We start from the raw sequence: 19,983 nt of genomic DNA, 5'->3' as shown, positions 1-19,983 counted from the left end.
CATTGAACAAATATCAACTGATTTTAGTACTAATCAATAAATATCTATTAATTATAATAAATACCTATTAATCAACAAATATCTATTAATTTTAGTATCTTTCTCATGCAGAACGCATCGCCTAGTACACCAGGCACTGTACTAGTTGCGAGGACTGGACCTATCTTACCAGCCCCTGGTAACCTCTTTCTGTCTCTATGTATTTGTCTATTCTAGGTACATCATGCAAGCAGACAAATACAGTATTTGTCCTTCTGTGTCTGACTTTTTTCACTAAGCATAATGTTTTCAGGGTCCATCCATATTATAGCATATATCAAATTTTTATTCCTTTTATAGCTGAATAATATTCCATTGTGTTATATAAACCATATTTTGTTTATCTATTTATCTGTTGATGGACACTTGAGTTTCCACCTTTTGGCTATTGTGAATAATGTTGCTATGGACATGGGTATGCAAATATCTTTTCATGTCTGTACTTTCAGTTCTTTTTGTAATACACCTAAGAGTGGAGTTGTTGGGTCATATGGTGACAAGTCACCAAACTATTTTCAAAAGCGGCTGCACAAGTTTATACTCCCACCAGCAATGAACCGGGTTCCACTGTCCTCACATCCTCACCATCACTTGTCAGTTTCCATTTTTTCTGGCCACCCTAGTGCATGTGTTGCGTTATTTAATATTTTTAAATAAGAAAATCATACATGAATACAATCTTGTTTTAAGAAATTTAAACCCAAAGCAGCTTAAAAGGAGTAAGTCCGTTTCACCATAGCCCCCACCAAGTGCCTTCTTCTCTCCAGAGAAAACCGCTGTTAAAAGTTTGGTGCTCACCTTTGCACACCTTGTTCTCTGCATTGATATTCTTACAGAGGTTGAATGTAAGATGATACATAATGTATACACATGCATTATGTCATTGGTATCAATTTCCATCTTTCCTTCCACTTCCACTGTTCTTTCTGTTAGAGAAATTCCACCTCTGAGATCTTACCCTATAGCTTATCCCACTGGTTATAATGTGGTCATTGACATCCTGGAAGGGTAAGCTGCGTTGACTAGTTCTGTCACTAGCAGCTGAATTTTAGTATCTTTCTCATTCAGAATGCATCACCTAGGAAGTGTCAGGCTTGTTTTGGAATGGCCTTCTCCTATCACATATACCAACAACACTTTATGCTCCTTTCCCTCTGTGAAATTGCTTCCTTTGTCTGGGAAAAAAAAAGAATTGGAAAGATTTTCTCCCTTTTGAAGAAAACAACTGTCCAACAGTTCCAAATGGGAAACGGGTAGTGTTTGACAAGACATTGCCCTCTGCTGGCTGTATTGGTCGAGGTTCTCCAGAATAGGAGATTTTATATATATATATATATATATATATATATATATATATAATTAATCTCCTATTGGTTCTGTTTTGCATATATATGTATATATATAATTAATCTATTGGTTCTGTTTTGCATATATATGTATATATATAATTAATCTCCTATTGGTTGTTTTGCATATATATATATAATTAATCTCCTATTTGTTCTGTTTTGCATATATATATGTATATATAATTAATCTCCTATTGGTTCTGTTTTGCATATATATATATGTATATATATAATTAATCTCCTATTGGTTCTGTTTTGCATATATGTATATATATATGTGTATATATATATATATATATATATATATATAGAGAGAGAGAGAGAGAGAGAGAGAGAGAGAGAGAAATTATAAGGAATTGACTCACATGATTATGGAGGCCGACAAGTCTCAAGATCTGCAGGGTGAGTCAGCAAGCTGGAGACCCAGGAGAGCCAATGGCATAAGTTTCAGTCTGAGTGTGAAGGTCTGGGAATGAGGAGAGCCAGTGATGTAGCTCCTGTCTGAAGGCTGGTAGACTCAAGACCCAGGAAGAGCCAATATCCCAGTTCAAAGGAGGAATTCTTTGTCTCTTACTCAGGGGAAGGGTCAGGCTTTTTGTTCTCTTCATGTCTTCCACTGATTGATTGAATGAGGCCCACCCACATTAGGGAGAGCAATCTGTTTTTCTCAGTCCATAGATGTAAATGTTCATCTCATCCAAAAACACCCTCACAGAAACACCCAGAATAATGTTTGACACATGACCCAGTTGAGTTGACACATAAAATTAACCATTGGACTGGTCATGTGAACTGCTTTGGAGACCAAACCCAGAGCAGGAAGCTGTGGTGTATTTAAGCAATTGCCCTGATGGGTGTTGCAAGCAGTCAAAATTCTAAGTAAGGAATTAAGAAAAGAAAACTTGTACACCAACCCAGAGAGAAAAAGAATAGGTGCAACCATCTAGCTTTCAGTTAAAAGTATTTAAACTAATCGAAACAAGGAGCACGTTGTCTTAGAGAGCAGAGTGACAAAGTAGAAAGATCATGAACTTTAGAGTCAGAAACTCTGAGCCTCAGGTACTTTATCTGTAAAATGGGGTAATAATAATCCTTGCCCAATGCTGATAATTCAAGGATCAAGATTTCCCAAACTCTTTATGGTTTAGAAAGGACTAAGAGTTTGGGAAATCTTGGGTCTGGGAGTTATAGGCCACTGTCCCTAGAATGACAGATTAAACCTGACCAGCAAGAGAGAAGAACTGGTTGTGGATGAGGAAATGACCAGAATTTGGGAAAAAATAATAATGACATTTTGAGGTTCATAATAATGGCAGACAAGCTTGGGTGGAAATCAGATATGAACTTAGGCAAAATAGCCACACAACACAATTTGCAGTCCTACTGCTAGGGACTCTAAGGGAAGTGGCTCCGAAAGATGAGGATTCTAAAAAGGGGAAATCTGCCTTCATTACTTCAAATTCCTGAGCAAAAATTGTCCCCAGAAATTTCCCAATCTCAAATCATCCAAATGAGATTTAAAAATAAAAAAAGTCAGTCATGTGGCTATGCAGGGAGACCTGTAAATGAGCTCATATTACGAAAAGATACATGCTTCCACCCTGGCTCCCATAGGCAATTCACAACACAGCTGCCAGTGGGAGACTTTCCGCTACAAGGCAGCTTACCTTCCTGATCAGCTTTCAGTGATAGCAACCCATCGTCTGCAGAACAGAACCATTACTTATGGGGTTTACGAGGCCTTATCTTACCCGACCCCTGCCTCCTTCCCCAACCTGACATTTGTCACTTTGTTCACTTTGCTGCAGCCACATGGACCTCCTCATTGTTCCTCACTCACACCAACCCCACTGCTGCCTCAGGTCCTTTGTACTTGCTGTTCTCTCTGCTGGGGTACTCTTTCCCCAGATCTCCTCATGGCTTTAGGTCTTTGCTTGAATGTCATCCCCACGGAGAAGCCTTCCCTTACCATCCTGTCTAAAATAGCATCCCTACATCCTTTTCTATCTCCTCTTCCTGCTTTATTTTCTTGAGATTTTTTTTTCTGTCTCTTTCACCAGAATGTAAATCCCATGAGGCTAAGGTTTGTATTTTGTTTACTTCAGGGCCTGAATCAGAATAGATGCTCATTATTGCTGAATAAATGATCAATTCAAATGATAGAAGGAGAGAAAAGATCTAAAGATTGATTCATTTTTTTAAAAAGCAACGGTATGAATCCCAAACAACAATTTCAGGAAGGCTAGACCTCAAAATGGATTGAGGCTTTTGAAAACTGCTGAAGACGGATACGTAAAAGGCCTTTTAAACAGTATAAGGAGGGGAAAGAACAACTTCTTAAAGAAAATAAACCCTCTTTTGTTGGCATTTTACTTCAAGAAGATTGGTTTTCAAGCTGAAAAAGGCTAAAAGCATTGGGAGAGGAGATGACCAGAAACACAGGCAAGTGGTGATATTGTTGGAATCCAAAGGCTCCAAGGAGTGGAGGGTCGCAGGAGGTCTAGACAGGGACAGAAACAGCATTGTAGAGATTCCCAGACCCCGAAGTGGCAAGAAAGCAGCAGCCTCAGGTCCTCAGGCGGAGCCAAGAGACAGATCTCAGGGAATGCCTGTGCGGACAAAGGACCACAAACCCAGGTCTCACACACCTACTACTATTATTACTACTGCTGCTACTACTACACAACGCTGCAGGTTCGCGTATTTCTCTCCATGCCCCAAATGGCAATGCCCAATTCCAAGGCAGTGGGTCTGAATCTCTTTAGGCTCATGGTCTTTGAACAATTCTGATGAAAGTTGCCCACATGCCTGTACCCTCAAATTGTGCATGTTATTTTAGGAGATTTAAGAACATCCTTGGAGTAATCCGTGGACCTCTGAAGTGTAAGTGTCTCAGGTTAAGAATCCTTACTCTTAACCTTAAAAAGGTATCTCCCTAAATTGCACCACTGGGATGAATGGTGTAACTCCCAAACCCTATAGTTGAGGATTTTAGCCAAACTCTGAATTTTTTCATTTGCCAAATGTTTATTGAATGCCTGCCATGTGCGAGGCTCTGTTCTAAGCTCTTTAGATATATTGGATTATTTAATCCTTCCAACTGCTCTTGAGGTGGGTTCTGTTAATAAACCCCCTTTGAACCCTCTTGCACTGTTGGTGGGAGTGTAAATTGGTGCAGCCACTATGGAGGACAGTATGGAAGTTCCTTTAAAAACTAAAAATAGAACTACCATATGACCCAGCAATCCCACTCCTGGGCATATATCCAGAGAAAACCATAATTTGAAAAGATACACGCACCCCAATGTTCATTGCCACACTATTTACAATAGCAAGATATGGAAGCAACCTAAATGTCCATCAGCAAAGGAATGGATAAAGAAGATGTGGTACATATGGAATGGAATATGGTACAATGGAATATTACTCAGCCGTTAAAAAGAATGAAATAATGCCATTTGCAGCAACTTGGATGGACCTGGAGATGCTCATACTAAGTGAAGTAAGTCAGACAGAGAAAGACAAATATCATATATCACTCATATGTGGAATCTAATTTTTTTAAATGATGTAAATGAACTTATTTACAAAACGGAAACAGACTCACAGGTTTTGAAAATAAACTTATGGCTACCAAAGGGGAAAGGTGGTAGAAGGGATAAATTAGCAATTTGGGAGTGACATCTACACACGACTATATATAAAATAGATAACCAACAAGGACCTACTTTATAGCCCAGGGAACTCTACTCAGTATTCTGTAGTAACCTATATGGGAAAAGAATCTAAAATGAGTGGATATATGTATATGTATAACTGATTCACTTTGCTGTGCACCTGAAACTAACACAACATTGTAAATCAACTATATACTCCAAAAAAAATTTTTAAAGAGCCTTTGACAGATGAAACCAATGAAGTACTGAGGCTTTAGGTAACTTGCCAGAGGTCGCATAATGGAATAAAGGAAGTGTTTCAGTAAAAGAGAGACATGTATGAGTTTGCTGGGGCTGCCAAGACAAAGTCCCACAGATCTGAGGGCTTCAACAACATACATGTATTGTCTCCCAGTTCTGGAAGCTAGAAGTGCAAAATGAAGGTGTCAGCAGAATTGGTTCCTTCCGAGGCTGTGAGCAAAGGATCTAGTCCAGGCTTCTCTCCTTGCCTGATAGATGACTGTCTCTCCCGGTCTCCTCGCTGTCTTCCCTCTATGCATATGCCTGCATCCAAATTTCCCTTTTTTCTGAGAGCCCCAGTCAGATTGGATCGAGGCCCACCTTAATGAACTCATTATAACTTGGTAAAGAACCTATCTCCAAATATAGTCACATTCTGAGGTCCTGGGGGCTAGGACTGCAGCATAACTTTTAAGTGAACACAATTCAAGCCATAAGAAGTCACAGTGGTCAGAAAAAAAGCCACAAAATCCTGGAATTTTTAATGAGTTAATCAACCCTTGCTACAGGATCAACAAAGCTGGCAAATGAGGAGGCCTGACCGTGAACAGAGCATTTTACTGGGTACAAAGCATGGCTACGAAGAAATCAAAAGCACGTCTGTGCCCTTCCCTTGATAAATGTTCGGTGTCGTTGGGGAATCTCAATGAGACCATGTAGCAGGTAAACAATTTTCCCTGCAAACACTCAGAAATGCAAACACATCATTTCATTCTCTTTTAATCAGACTTCATCAGGCTTCCAACCAGACAAGCCATCCTTCCATCAGTGTCCGCACCTGGTAGCTTTTCTGAGGGGTCCACAGCTCTGCCAGGATTCTCGACACTGTGGCATCCTCTCCATCACACTGCAAGGCTGTCTGGGACCACAGCCCTCTCAGGGTACCTGAGAAGATCCAGCTTGAACCACTGGACTCCAGGTGACTCAGTGACTTGGAGCCTCTCTGTCCTGGTACCCCGCCTAGTGGCAAGGGACAGACCTGCAAGGCTGCTGTCTCAATTCTCAATTCCAGCTAGGAAGCAGACCACAAATACTCCTACTGTCAAACCAAAGTTTTTCTGGAAGGAGGGGACTCTTAGGTCGAGTTTCACAAGATGAGAAGAATACAGATTTGGGCGGAAATGGGGGCTATCAATAGGGACGATGGCAGGGGCATAAGTACATATATAGAAATTAACCCTATTCCAAGGATAACATATATAGGCACTGATTAAGGACAGAACAGTCCAAGTTAAGGAGGAAACTGAGGCTCAAGACAGTTAAGTCACGGACTTCCCTGGTGGCGCAGTGGTTAAGAATCCACCTGCCAATGCAGGGGACACGGGTTCGAGCCCTGGTCCGGGAAGATCCCACATGCCGCGGAGCAACTAAGCCCGTGCGCCACAACTACTGAGCCTGCGCTCTAGGGCCTGAGAACCACAACTACTGAAGCCCGCGCGCCTAGAGCCCGTGCTCCACGACAAGAGAAGCCACCGCAATGAGAAGCCCGCGCGCCCCAACGAAGAGCAGCCCCCGCTCGCCACAACTAGAGAAAGCCCGCGCACAGCAACGCTGAAAGGCAATGAAAATGACAAGCCCCTAAACCATGGAAATCACAGAGAAAAGGGGGAAAGGCTTAGCAGACTGAGGGTCAGCAGGGAAAAGCACAAGAGGTGACTTGGCTTCCAGATACATCAAGTTCTGATGGTGATGCTTTCAGAATTGGGCTCAGAGCCCCTGTGAGAGTTTTGGGCACTGCCGATAGGGATTTGGGTCACTAAATATGTCCCATATGTCACAGCATGGCACACCAGGATGGCGTCATTGCTCCACAGCTGCAGTCAATGAAGATCGCTGACTTTCGCCACAAGTGAAGACGCACAATGTTCCAGCGGCTTCAGGAACAGGATGTTGAGCCGAGCAGGTCATGAGACATGGAATGGAGGAGGGCTCATGAGAGGGTACTTCCTGGCCCATGGCAGAGCTGGGCTTCATGGAGCGAGCCACCAGGGAGTAAGCAGGTCTAGGCAAACAAAAGGGTGATTAAGTGTGTAGTGAAATGACTACTGGCTGTTTTTGACAGAAATGTGAGTGAGCTGTAGTTGTAGGTGAAGTGTTGTTTTGAGTGTATTCTGCCTTTGAATATGCTTCCAAAATCCCTACTATTTGAAAGTGTGACAAAAACAAGAATTTAAAATCTGATAGAGGGTGAAAGGACTTCAAAAGGGTCCCTCCAGGGCAGCCAATGTGCATTTTCACCCTTCTGGGTCCAGGAGACCTTCCACGTTGAAAAGGACAGGAACTGAGCTTCCTCCTCTCTTTAAACAACTTCCTTAGATTCTACTTATATCAAACCTGAGTAGGGCTACCGATGAGTCTGGCTGTTCCTAGTAGTTGGAACACTTTGGAGCAAAGAAAAGACTAATCCCCTGGAGAGTTATTTCAAGTCAACTTGGTACATGCCTGAGTTACTAGGGAGGGCCACAGAGCCCAACAGGACCTGACTTCTCCCTCCGCATCCCACCCCACCACCGCCATCTCTCCGCAGCATCCTCACGGGAACTGATGGCAGCTGCCTCCTCTCTGTCCACCTCTCCGGTCCATCTTACATCAGCTAACCTCAGCTTCCGCTCCCTCCCAATACCCAGCCCAACACGAGTGCCCTCTCTCCCTCACCATCCTCCCACACCCCTATGCTTCTCTACTCTACCCTCAAATGAACGAAGCTCTGCTTCTCTTCCCCACAACTCCGCCTGCATATCGCTGGTCAAGCCCCACAGGTAGGAACCCCCGGCCCCTCCTCCCCCTCCCCCAACTCCCATAGAGCTCTCTGGTTTATCCTCCTGCAAACCAGTCAAAATCTCGTATCATCAAAATCCCGCCCCCACACTCCCAGAACTCTCTGGTCCAGCCCACCGTGAACTGAACTATGTATCCTTTCCCTCCCCATCACCCCGATCCCACTGTAGTTCTCTGTTCCAGCTGAACATGATCTAACACCTGCTCCCCTCCCCTCCTCGTCACCCCCAAGCCCCTACAGCCCTGATCCGTCGGCACAGAAACCAACTCTTTCTCCCTTTCCTCTCCTTTCCCCACCCATCACTCTTTCCTACCCACATGGATGGACCTCAGACCCTTACTTCCCAGTCCCCAGTTATCTTTCTGCTCCATCACCAGTTGACCTGACCTCTGCTACCTCTCCCAGTCCACCCTGCCATACTCCCCCTACATCTCTGGCCCACCCACAAGGGCTGACCCGTTCGCTCTCTCTCCCTGCCCATCCCCCACCATCCCCCTCCAGCTCTGGAGACCATCCATCCTCGGGAACTGACCTACTTTGTCTCTCCCTCCCTATCCACCCCCACACTGCCCAGTTTACCTAACCGCTCTGCCTACATCTCTTGGTCCAGCCCCACATGAATCAACCTCGACTCCACTCCCTTCTCATGACCCTACACTCACCCTGCACTCCCTGCATCAACTGCACCTGCGCTAGCCTCGCCTACCATTCCCTCCCCATCCTTCCCATCCCATCAGTCTATCTGATCCAGCCCCACGTGAACTGACCCCAGCCTCCTCTCCATCCACACCTCCCCACTCCCTTGCAGCTCCTTGCTGCCTCCACATGAACTGGCTCCAGCTCCTCCTGTGACGCTGCTCCAGTGCCACATCCACTGATTCGTGCAAAGCTGTCTTAGAATGGCCGCCAGGCTTAGATATGGCAAGCACATTATGTCTGTCCTTGTCCTTAGGGATAACATGTTACTTTGCCACTCTCCCTCCCTCCGAGATTCTGACTTTATTTCATTTAGGAGAACGTAAAGCAGCAGGAGATAAGAATGTTTCCAGGGTGACAGTTAACAGTGACATGGGAAGTCGGGCCCAGTTTTGTCACTCGTTTCCAATATTGTACGTCTTTTATCAGATCATGTGCCCCTTATTAAAAAACAGCAATATGACAAGGGTCAAATCCTCACAGGAAATGCTGTCAACTCGACTTTGGGGACAGTAATCATAAAAGCTTCACGAACCCACATTTAACAAAAAGCCTATGTGACAACCATGCCAAAGGAATGAGTGAGAACAGACACTTCTGAAGTGCCTCCTTCTTGGCACTATAAATCCAGGCCCTTTCTGTTAAGTTTCCATTGCCCCCCTCAACGATGCTGAGTTAAGCACCCCTCTTCTCCCTATTCACAGACAAGGAGACCGAGGTGCCCAGAGAAGCAGCTTGCCCCAAATTACACAGCCAGTAAGTGCTGGAGCCCCTGTGGGAACCCAGGTCTGAAGCTACTCTGGGCTCCCCCCACATACCTCAGCGTCTCTCAAGGAGAAGTCCCTGTGCAGGGAGTTGTCCAGGGGACCCCCAAGTCCTCCAGGATATGCCAGTGTCCAGAGATGAGGCCCACGGTCACCCCTCTTTAACAGGCACCCCACATAGGGTTGCTAGTTGAAATACAGGACACCCGGGTAAAGCTGAATTTCAGATCAACAATGAATAAACAACAAGATGTCCAAATGGGATATACTTGCACTAAGAAAAAATTGATCTGAAATTCAAATTGACCTAGGTGTTCTGTTTTTCTTAGCTTAATCAGTTTCCCATTCCTGGGGCACAGACTTTAATGCCATCTGCCAGGGATTTCTCTTATAGGTCATCCCATGTGGGGCCGGGAGGGAGCTGGACAAGGTCACTGGACCCGAACCACACAGAGATTCTGAGACACCATCCAGCAAATAAACTGACCAGAGGTTGGCTAAGCTCAAACTACCAATAAGACTCTTTTCCAGCTGTACACTTTGCCAAAACTATTTTTTAGGGCATCACTTAGGCTTATGCAAAAGTCAACTAATTTTAGAAACTGATGGGTTCCCAGGGCAAAAAACAATTCACATCCATAGTAAAGGATCATTTTGTTTCCTGTTCACGGGCCGGCAGGGAGTTTGGGATCTACCAGGCTACGTTCAATGAAATGGTTTAGAAGCTGAACTCATAGTCAAGGCTAAAGAAGTCATCCTTAGAGAACAAGAGCTCAAAATAAGAAAGGTTTTATTTGAACACAAAACAAATAGCGTGCACACACACACACACATACACACACACACATCCAAATGCAAGTAAGAGAGTTCACTGGGTTTTATAAAAGAGAAAGCTGCACTGAGGTGCCAATTAAAATTAGAACCATTGAAGAGATGCCCCCCCTGCTTGTGGTGACACAAGTACAACATGTGCTGGTGAAGAAGTTGTTCTGCGGTGGCATAAATGTGGGAATGCGGGACAAGGGTTAAGCGATACAAGGCAGAATGGCAGGTGTGCAAAAGCTCAAAGACCCTATTCTCCACTCTAACGTGCTCTCGTTCTGCCCTGGGGAATTAAAGCAGTCAGTAGGTCACCTGACAAAGAACCTCAATTTCAAAGAACGCTTTCAAAAGTTGAAAATAGATTCAGAGTTATTACTGAAGTCATACAGAGAGGTCAGTGGGGGGAAAATAATTTACGTTCTCAAAAGCCAGGCTTCACACAACAGCAGGCACGAAATCGAGTTCCATGTGCTCGCATTATAAAAGATGGCACTGATCTTAATAAAGGCTGGTCTTCTTCATGATGCGCAGGAACTCTTGCTCATTGACTTCTCCATCTCCATCTCTGTCGGCCTCATCAATCATTTCCTGCAGCACAGAAAAGATTCCGGTTAGATGAACTCATCAGTGAAACGAAAATGTGACTAAGTAATAGGCTTTTAAAACGCTCCACGAATAGACAATTGTGGTCCACCTGATGCAAATGTGCTGCTTTCGATACTGGCTGGTTCCTGAAAAGTCATTTGGAAACCAAGCCATACTTTGCCACATGTGTGTGTCACCTAGAAGGGAGCTCAACGATCATGTTGACTAGGGAGATTCCTAAAACTTAAAATAGTAAAAGTAAAATTGTTCACGTGTGTATTTTTCTGGGAGCCGCGTCCACAGAGAAATTACGTGGTCAACAGAGCGACGGGAGAACACTCGTTTTCCTTCATATGTAAGCAGAGAAAATGTAACTCAGAAAAGTCACACAGGGCTCCAGGCTGATGCATCACAAACCTGCAGCTCCTCATCGGTGAGGTTCTCACCCAACTCCTTGGCCACACGTTTTAGATTTTTGAACGATATCTTCCCAGTTTCATCATCATCGAAGAGCTTGAAAGCTTTCAGGATTTCTTCTTTGGTATCTTTCTCAGACTTAACAAGGAGAACATAAAACACATGAATACGGAGACACTCGTGACTCATTCTTACTCGGCTCCTGCAGCCCCACCACCGCCCATCCCCCCTGCCCTGCACAGACATCCTGGTAACAGCCTTCGTGACCACAGGTGCTAGATCACAGAAGATCACACATCAGCCAGGGTAGAAAAAGGGGACAAACGATAAAATTGTTACAAACCCAGAGGCTAAAAGGGAAATATAAAGGATGGTATTTAAAACATTTTCTGTATAACCCAAAGAGAAGGTAGATTTGTTTTTCAGATATTCCAGCAGATGGTGGAGTTAAATTTAGGGGGAATAGACTGCTTAAGCTGGTGAGGGTGGGAGGGGAAGGGAGGAAACGGAAGGCTACTTCACTTGTTGTGAGGTCACAAAGCGTTCCTGGGGTCCCAAGGACTCTAACAGAGGAAAAGAGTCAAACCTCCAAGAGCTCCAAGTCCAAATATTCCTGAAAGGTAGCTAAAGATAGAGAGAGCCTCTAATACGGGCAAATCTGGGAGTCAACCTTGAATGTGGGACAGCTTTACCAGGTTGTTACAGAATGTTCAACTTCCTGAACTCTTACACTAGTCCCTGAAGAAAAATATAAGTCTGATTAGATACTTTCAAAGCAACAGGATTATTAGAGTAGGAACAGGCCTGTGCCCTGGGAAGCACACCTGAAACAATGATGGAGTTACTTTTCCACAGGCCAGTAGAACATAGCTGAGCCACATTAAGGAGGAGCCAGGAGGTCGACAAAAGAGAAATGGACCAATGTGAACATCATTCCTGGGTGGGACACTCGGGGGACTGAGGTAGACTGCTGAGGTGTCATCTTAGAGTCTCTCTGGACCATTTGGACCCTTTAAAAGGGTGACACCCAAGAGACTAGCAAATGGGTGAATTCAACCTTGGAAGTGGTGAAAGACCAAATCCTCAGCGCAGTAAAAACACAGCCTCAGGCTGAGGCTGCCCAGAATAACGACAAATAGGAGAGAAAAGAATTTCAAACTTTAAATACATGGACTTTGTCTTGTCCAAACGCGAGACACTGTGATATTGTTGGTGTTTTTCAAAGCTTTACTGCTCGGGGTTATCACACTGACATACCGGTTGGAGGAAGGTAATAGCAAAAAACACGATAGCAGGAATACTTTTACTTCCTTTCAGAGGGTAAAATGACTTTTCCTGGGACTTTATGGCCTTGAAGAAAGCCAAGCAGAGCCTAAACATGCTAATTCTCAGTCACAAATACTCTCCTTTATCTGAACTCTCCAGTTTGTGTTAACTTTTCCTCAGTGAAGACATTTCCATATCGAGATTCAAATTTGCCCACCATTATTGGTGGAAAATATGCTGATCATCTTAGCTAACTTACCATTTTCTGAGTCATCACAGTCAAAAAGTCGCTGAAGTTCATTTTTCCTGTCCCTTCCTTATCAATTTCACTTATCATTTTCTTGATCTCTTCTTTCTTGGGTTCAAAGCCCAGTGCCCTCATTGCCACCTACAACAAACAGAGGATCATCTCAACAGCCACATCTAAAGCCAGGAGCGGAACGATGACAGTGCTGGGGCTGCTAAGCCGGCATCTACCTACGAAACCCCATAACATTAAGCAAACCGACGTGTGCACTCAATTTTAGTTAATAATTCTCGAGGTAAGTAAAGACGGGAAAACACAGCACAGAAGACAGGCAGAGCAAAGTCAAGGCAGCAGAGCAGGAATGTATAGGGCTTGCCTTAAGTTCCTTAACATCAATTGTCCCAGTTCCGTCAGCATCAAAGAGATCGAAAGCTTCTCGAATTTCCTGTTTCTGCTCTTCAGTAAGCTCCGGTTTAGGACTCATCCTTTTTCGCTGGGCAGCTGATGCCATGTTTGCCTTCTTAAAGTTAGAGGCCTTTATATGTTTTACAAACACAGAGAAGCACAATATTAAGTAATAGAGTCCACATTTTACATAAGATAGTTACAACCACACGTATTTTAAGATAGTTTATACCAACGAATTCCAAAACTTGGCTTAACAAACTATTGTTTGTAGAAGCAAGGAGATCCCTTGTTCTTTTGGACGTCTCTTATTGAAAAATCATCCCAAAAGAGAGCTAGCCAAGGAGCTGACTGGGGAGAACTGTACAGATAACCAGCTCTCCCTGAATCTGGGGATCCTATCCTAATTATAAAAATGTCCTTAGAACGCTACTCCGCTTCACTCTAAGTTCTCCGATTTTCTGATTACCTCTAGATTGAGGCCAAATATTACTAAGGTAAGATGTATGTTCTGTCAATATCGAATAATAAAATTCAATCCCCTTGGTACATCTGAGCCTTCTCCAAGAAGCTCAAAGCGTTTCCCTAAGTCCCTATATTTAATTTTAAATGCATTAACAATCAAACATAATAAACTGCCCCCCAGCTCTGGGTGGAAACTGGTAGAGGCGGCCAGAAGGCCAGAGTCAGAGAGGGGTTGGGGCCTGGGGGGAACCCGAGTCTTTTTTGCCCAGGGACGGTCACCGAAGGGGCTGGAGAAGGCCAGGGGAACCCGAGGGGCGGGTAGGGGGCGGCTGTGGCTGAAGGGGAGACAGCGACGAAGCACAGGCCCAGCAGGGCAGCCGGCATCTCTACCCTACCCTTCCCGGAAAGCTCTCAGAGGAAGAAGGAGTGCGCCACGGCCGAGAACCGCGCAGGAGAGGCGGCGGGGCCTTGCCAAGGCCTGGGAAGGGCTCAGCCTCCGGACGCGGGGCTGCAGACGGCGGCACGCACTCACCATCGCGGATGGACTCCACTTCCCGTTGTTACGGCAACCGACGTACACAGTGACTCGGCTCCGTTCCCACTGCCCCGCGCGCGCGGCGTCGCTCCCCATTGGCGGACCGCTCGCTGCTGCTCCCCATTGGCACAGGGCTGGAGTGGGTGGGGCTAACCCGAAGAACTCGCGGCGCAGGGCGGGGGGCTGTGCGCTCGCAGCCTGGGCTCATTGGGCAGGAGCACGCCGCGAGCGCCGATTGGCTGAGCCTGCACCGAACGGAGCCAATTCCCTTGGTGGAAGAGCCTCGGCAGATCCTCGGCTCACGCGGGCGGGGAGAAGAGGGTGGCAGCAGGCCGCTGGAGTTCTGGGGATGCAGGCTGCGGACGCGCTGGGGACAGCCAGGGGGCCGCCTACGGACGGGTAAGGGTTGCGACCTCGCCCTTGTGTCGGCGACAGGACTTGGAAGGGTTGGGTGGGGCGATTCGGGTCGGGGACTCTCTGGTCTGGCCTGAGATTGAGTTAGGGTCAGAGAGGCCAGAGAAGACCGTGACCTTTCGTGTTGGAGCAGACACTGTACTCACTGGGCAACTGAGACCCAGAGAAGGGAAGGGACGTGCCAAGCCTTGTCGCAGAGGTTCGGACGTCTGGGAGTTAGCGGCCAAATGCAGCTGAGGCTCTTTCTTTGAGCGTGTCCCTTCAAGAGCACCCCCTGCCTCTCAAGTAGGTTCCAAGACAGGATCACTTTAGTTCTCAAAAGCAGCCCAGGAAAGGGAGCTGGAGGCCTCGGAGCCGACTTCGAAGGGATAGCGAGGAGCATTGCAGGCGGAGACACCTCCTGAGCAAAGTCACAGGAGCTTTGGAAGTGTGACACCTGCTTGGAGAATTACAGGGGGACGCGTGCCAGGGTGTGAGATGAGACGGAGCTGCGGCAGTGGAGCTGGAGGTCCAGGGTCTGCCTTCAGCCAGCTCAGTGTAAGGGAACTTCTTGGCTTTCAGCCCTTACCTGCTTCCCCTCTGGGCAGGGGACAGAGCATACGTTTCTCAGGCTGAAGAAAGCCTGAGGTTTATTGACATTCGTTAAATGAGAGTGTTCACCGACCTTCTGCCCTTTACCCTCTTCCTCTTTGAGCATAAAGGAGGTCCAGAATCTTGCAGTCATATTTGACTCTTTTCGTGCCCCCTTCCCATTAACCAGCCTCCAAGTTCTATCCATTTTCCCCCTCAAATGCCGTCTCTTTTCTCTTTCCCACTTCTGCTGCTCTTCTCCCACTTCAGGCCTGCAGCAGCAGCCTCCCTGTGAGTACAAGCCAGACAACCACGCCCTCTGTTTGAATCACGCCTCCAGGGCCTTATAACTTGGCTTAGGGATCGCCTCCCCACCTGGGTTTACCCTCATTGGAAGTCAAAGACGCTTCTGCAGTGTTGCTAAGCCTGACTCCCACCCCAGATGCTGGACATCCCTGAATGTCTGTGCTGTGCAAGGTTCTGTTTGGCAATGGCCTTGTGAATGAGGGAATGTATGAGTGAGTGAGCTGACACCAGGGTGCTTTTTTACAACTTTTTGACAAGTTACAGCTCCCCTCTTACCCCTGGGGCTTGTTTCAGCCCTACAGCAACTCTGAAGTCGGTGGGAAGGATCGCTGCTCTACAGATGAGGCCTCTTAGGTCAGCCGCAGCAGCACAGTTCAACCCATACTCTCCATTCCAGGGTCCTTGCTGGCCCTCCGGGGGCTCACAGCCTGGCGGGCCAGGACCATATGTGGCGGGGAGAAAGCCTAAAGCTCTGTGCTATGTTAGAATGAGAACAGAAACCTGTTCTGAGGAAGCTGCTAACCTTGCCGGGGTGGGGGGGCGGTTCACAGAGGTGACAGCTGAGCAGAGCAGCTCACTGTGGAGAGGACAGGGAGGATATTCCAGGTGGAGGGAACAGCATAAGCGAAAGCTCTCAGGCAGGCTGTCGGCTTTGTCAGTGGCCACCGCAAATTCAAAATCAGGGCCTTTCTGTGTCCTAAAAGTAAATAGACCAGCAGAGAGATGAACGACTGACAGAAGCACAGAGACACCTCAGATCCACGAAAGGACAAGACTGAGCTGATTGAGACTTTGGGGGAGGTGGTGGGAAGCGTTGGATGCTGTTGGCGTTTTTCTTGTGCAGACAGGCGTCGTTCTTCCACAGACTAGGGTATCGAGCTCGCGGTGGCCACAGTTTAGCTTCCTGCACTGAGTCTGTGGACAGCAGCAGGCCAGGCCCCGACTGCCCCAACACACCCCTCTGAGAGGCTCTGGATTTCCCCTTCACAAAGAGCCTGGTCTCCCGCGTTTGCGAAGGAAGGAGCACCTGTCTGTATCTGGTTCGAAATGGACAGACTATCCCGTCCTTTTGTCTCCAGGACTCACTAGCTGGGGACTGTCCCCAGCAGGAAGGCGGTGATGGGCTCACTGCCCTCTCTCTGTATCTCATCCTATCAGTGACCTTCCTCCCCCTTGCCCAGGAGTGGAGCCAGGCGCTTGGGTTTCCCTGATAAAAGATGGTTCTCTTCCTAGATTCTCTTTAGCCTAAGACCTTGTCCCAGTGTGTACAGAGCAACAAGGGCATACGTACTGGTTTTAATTCAGAGACCTATCATGTTAAAGGAAAAAGACTTGAGGCTTCTGATGTGTGAACCTTAACAATGCCAGCCCTTAGAACGTTGCTCTTTGGGGTCTTATTTTCTCACTTACAGCTGTTCGTGTGAGTGTATGTATGGTACAATAGACAGAACTGAAAATTTACCATTTTAACCATTTTGAGTGTACAGTTCAGTGGCGTTAAGTACGTTCACATTGCCGTGCAACCATCACCACCATCCGTCTCCAGAACTCTTTTCATCTCGTAGAACTGAAACTCTGTACGTACTAAGCATCACTCCCTGATTCTCCCACTTCTCCCAGCCCCTGGTGCCCGCCCTTCTGCTTTCTGTGTCTATGAACTTGACTACTCTAGGGACCTCGTGTAAGTAGAATCATATAGTATTTGTCCTTTTGTGTCTGGCTTCTTTCACTTAGTATAATGTCTCCAAGGTTCTTATTTCACTTAGCATAAGTTCATCCATGTTGTAGCATGTGTCCGAATGTCCCTTCTTTTCATTTTTATTTTATTGTTGTAAGAACACCTAAGATGAGATCCACCATATTAATAAATGTTTGAATGTACAATAGGTACAACACACCTCTAGAGCTTACTCATCTTGCTTAACTGAAACTTTCTGCCCATTGATCAGTAACTCTCCCCCTTTCCCCCTCCCCCAGTCCCTGGCAACCACCATTCCACTCTTTGATTCTGTGAATTTGACTGCTTTAGATACCTCATATAAGTGGAATCATGCAGTATTTGTCCTTCTGTGACTGACTTATTTCACTGAGCATAAAATGTTCTCAAAGTTCATCCATGTCTCATATAGTGGAATCTCCTTTTTTAAGGCTTAATAGTATTCCGTTGTATGTATATACCACATTTTCTTTGTCTGTTCATCCATCAATGAACACTTAGGTTGTTTGCATGTTGGCTACTGTGAATAGTGCTGCAATGAGCTTAGGAGTACCCGTATCTCGTCAAGATTCTGGCTTCAACTCTTTTGAATATGTACCCAGAATTGGAATTGCTGGATCATATGGTGGTTTGGTGGTTCTATTTGAATTTTTTAAGGAACCTCCGTACTGTTTTCCACAGTACCTGTATCGTTTTTGCATTCCCACCAACAGTGTACAAAGGTTCCAGTTTCTCCACATGCTTGCCAGCACTTCTCTTTTGACTTTTTGATAACAGCCATCCTGACAGGGGTGAAGTGGTATCTCATTGACGTTTTGTTTTACATTTCCCTGATGATAAATGACATTGAGCATTTTTTCATGTACCTGTTGGCCTTCTGTATGTCTTCTCTGGAGAGATGTCTATTCAAGTCCTAAGCTCATTTTCTAATCAGGTTATTAGTTTGGGTGGGGTTTTTTTCTTTTTTTTAACTATTGATTTGAAGTTCCTAATACAGTCTGGAGATTAACTCCTTATTAGATATGAGTTTGGCAGATATTTTCTCCTGTTCCATAGTTGCCAGAATTTCCTTCCTTTTCAAGGCTGAATAATATTCCGTTTTCTCTACTTATCCATCAGTGGACCCTTGGCTTGCTTCCACCTTTTGGCCGCTGTTCATAGTGCTGCCATGAACACGGGTGTACAAATATCTGTTCAAATCCCTGCTTTCAGTTTTTTGGAGTATGTGCCCAGATGTGGAATTGCTTGATCCTATGGTCATTCTATGTTTAATTTTTTTAGGAACCACCATACTGTTTCCCACAGCAGCTGCACCATTTGACATTCCTGCCAACAGTGAACAAGGGTTCCAGTTTCTTTACATCCTTGTCAACACTTGTTATTTTCTGTTTTCTGGGTTTTTTTGATAATAGCCATCCTAACAGGTGTGAGTTGATTGCTCACTGTGGTTTTGATTTGCATTTCCCTGATGATTAGTGAGGTTGAGCATATTTGCATGTGCTCATTGGTCATCTGTAAAGTATATCTTTTTTGGAGAAATGTCTGTTAAGTCACAACTATTCTTGGTGTTCATTTGGACGTGAACATATATCACATGGGGAATTTAGGTTGCAGGGGAGGGGGCTGCCATTGGGATCTGATTCATTCCCTAGGCTAGACCTGGGTACCCAGCCTCTAGAGACAGCTAAAGTATCACCAAAATTCTTATCTGGCTTACAGTATTTACAAACTTTAAAATAATTTGTATATGATTTGAGACAAATTAGATTTGATTTTGTTTTTGTTTTTACAAGAGGCTGGTTTGCTGAGAATTGTATGTGCATTATTTGACAGTTACGTTATGCATCCAGAGGAGCAGGAAGGGTTTCTTCTTTCACCTCCCAGGTGTTCCCCTAGAGATCAAGGAAGGGAACAGGCTTTAAGGCTTCTTGCTTTTGTAGTAGTACAGGAGAGCTGTGGAATTGGTGGCTGTGCTAACTGGATTTCAGGACTGCTGTAACAAAGTACCACAAAGTGGGTGGCTTCAAACAACAGAGATTTATTTTTTCGCAGTTTTGTAGGTTAGAAGTCTGAAATCCAGGTTTCAGGGCCAGGCTCCCTCTGCAAAAGCCCTATAGGGGAGGATCCTTTCTGCCTCTGCCAGCTTCTGGGGACTCCAGGTGTCCCTGGGCTTGTGACCACAGCACTCCAAATGCTGTCTGCCCTCTCATTTCCTCGTGCTTCCCTGGGTGTCAGGAGAGATTGAGTAAGAAACCAGCAGTGGGTATTGGTGAGTGTAACACCACCAGAAAAACAACAAACCCATTTGCCCCCAGTGAAGCTCCCGCGTCTTAGACGGGTGTCTGTGTGTACGCGGTTGAAAGCAGAAAGCATAGGTGCGTACACACACCGTGTATTCATGAGTCCAGTGGATGTGTGAGGGCCAAGATATAGTGGTAAGCAAGACAGACCGGACCTCTAGGCACGCTGTTTGCTAGGCCTTTGGTGCAGGTGCCCAGATCCTTGTTCCCTGGCTGATGCACATTGAACCAAACGAATAAAAAGTTCGCCAGCCACATCTGTTTAGGGAGAACAGATGACAGGGCCATCTGCCGACACAAGAGGATTATGGTGTACAAGACAGACGGGATCCAAGGGTGGCAGTGTTTTGT

At 45.8% G+C, this 19,983-nt stretch overlaps 2 protein-coding genes across 7 annotated transcripts in view; one reads left to right on the top strand and one right to left on the bottom strand.

Moving 5' to 3' along the window:
• Positions 1-10,356: 10,356 nt before the first annotated feature.
• On the bottom strand, positions 10,357-14,464 carry CETN2 (centrin 2). Of its 2 annotated transcripts, none has more exons than XM_059049644.2 (5): positions 14,323-14,464; positions 13,297-13,455; positions 12,933-13,061; positions 11,408-11,545; positions 10,357-10,993 (listed from the first exon to the last, which is right to left on the bottom strand). In XM_059049644.2, exons 1-5 carry the CDS (start codon positions 14,419-14,421, stop codon positions 10,904-10,906), a joined length of 615 nt encoding a protein of 204 aa, XP_058905627.1. In that variant the 5' UTR covers positions 14,422-14,464; the 3' UTR covers positions 10,357-10,903. The 2 variants fall into 2 exon arrangements, with proteins under 2 accessions (XP_058905627.1, XP_066880284.1); XM_067024183.1 differs by having other exon boundaries at positions 14,186-14,346.
• A 54-nt stretch (positions 14,465-14,518) lies between these two features.
• Positions 14,519-19,983, top strand: part of NSDHL (NAD(P) dependent steroid dehydrogenase-like) — a 30,461-nt gene continuing 24,996 nt past the window's right edge. The window contains exons 1-2 of one of the 5 annotated variants that reach the window (XM_067024181.1): positions 14,602-14,724; positions 15,580-15,600. In XM_067024181.1, the coding sequence (XP_066880282.1) occupies positions 14,675-14,724; positions 15,580-15,600 (71 nt within the window). In that variant the 5' untranslated portion in view covers positions 14,602-14,674. Of the gene's footprint in view, positions 14,725-15,579; positions 15,601-19,983 lie in introns of all 5 variants that reach the window. The other 4 variants (XM_067024179.1, XM_059049638.2, XM_067024182.1 and 1 more) reach the window with 4 other exon arrangements.

The sequence above is a fragment of the Kogia breviceps genome, chromosome X (assembly GCF_026419965.1).
Source record: "Kogia breviceps isolate mKogBre1 chromosome X, mKogBre1 haplotype 1, whole genome shotgun sequence".
In the NCBI taxonomy this organism is placed as follows: Eukaryota; Metazoa; Chordata; class Mammalia; order Artiodactyla; family Physeteridae; genus Kogia; species Kogia breviceps.
Note: the sequence above shows the minus strand (reverse complement) of the source record. Positions and strands in the feature narration are given on the sequence as shown.

What these genes read in the sequence shown, in the direction of transcription:
- CETN2 (XM_059049644.2), bottom strand. Translation starts at nt 14,421, where the DNA reads ATGGGGAGCGACGCCGCGCGCGCGGGGCAGTGGGAACGGAGCCGAGTC. An exon ending in CTGTGATGACTCAGAAAATG is followed by an intron (nt 11,546 to 12,932) that starts GTAAGTTAGCTA and finishes CTCCTTGTTAAG; the next exon opens with TCTGAGAAAGATACCAAAGA. An exon ending in TCACCGATGAGGAGCTGCAG is followed by an intron (nt 10,994 to 11,407) that starts GTTTGTGATGCA and finishes TCTGTGCTGCAG; the next exon opens with GAAATGATTGATGAGGCCGA.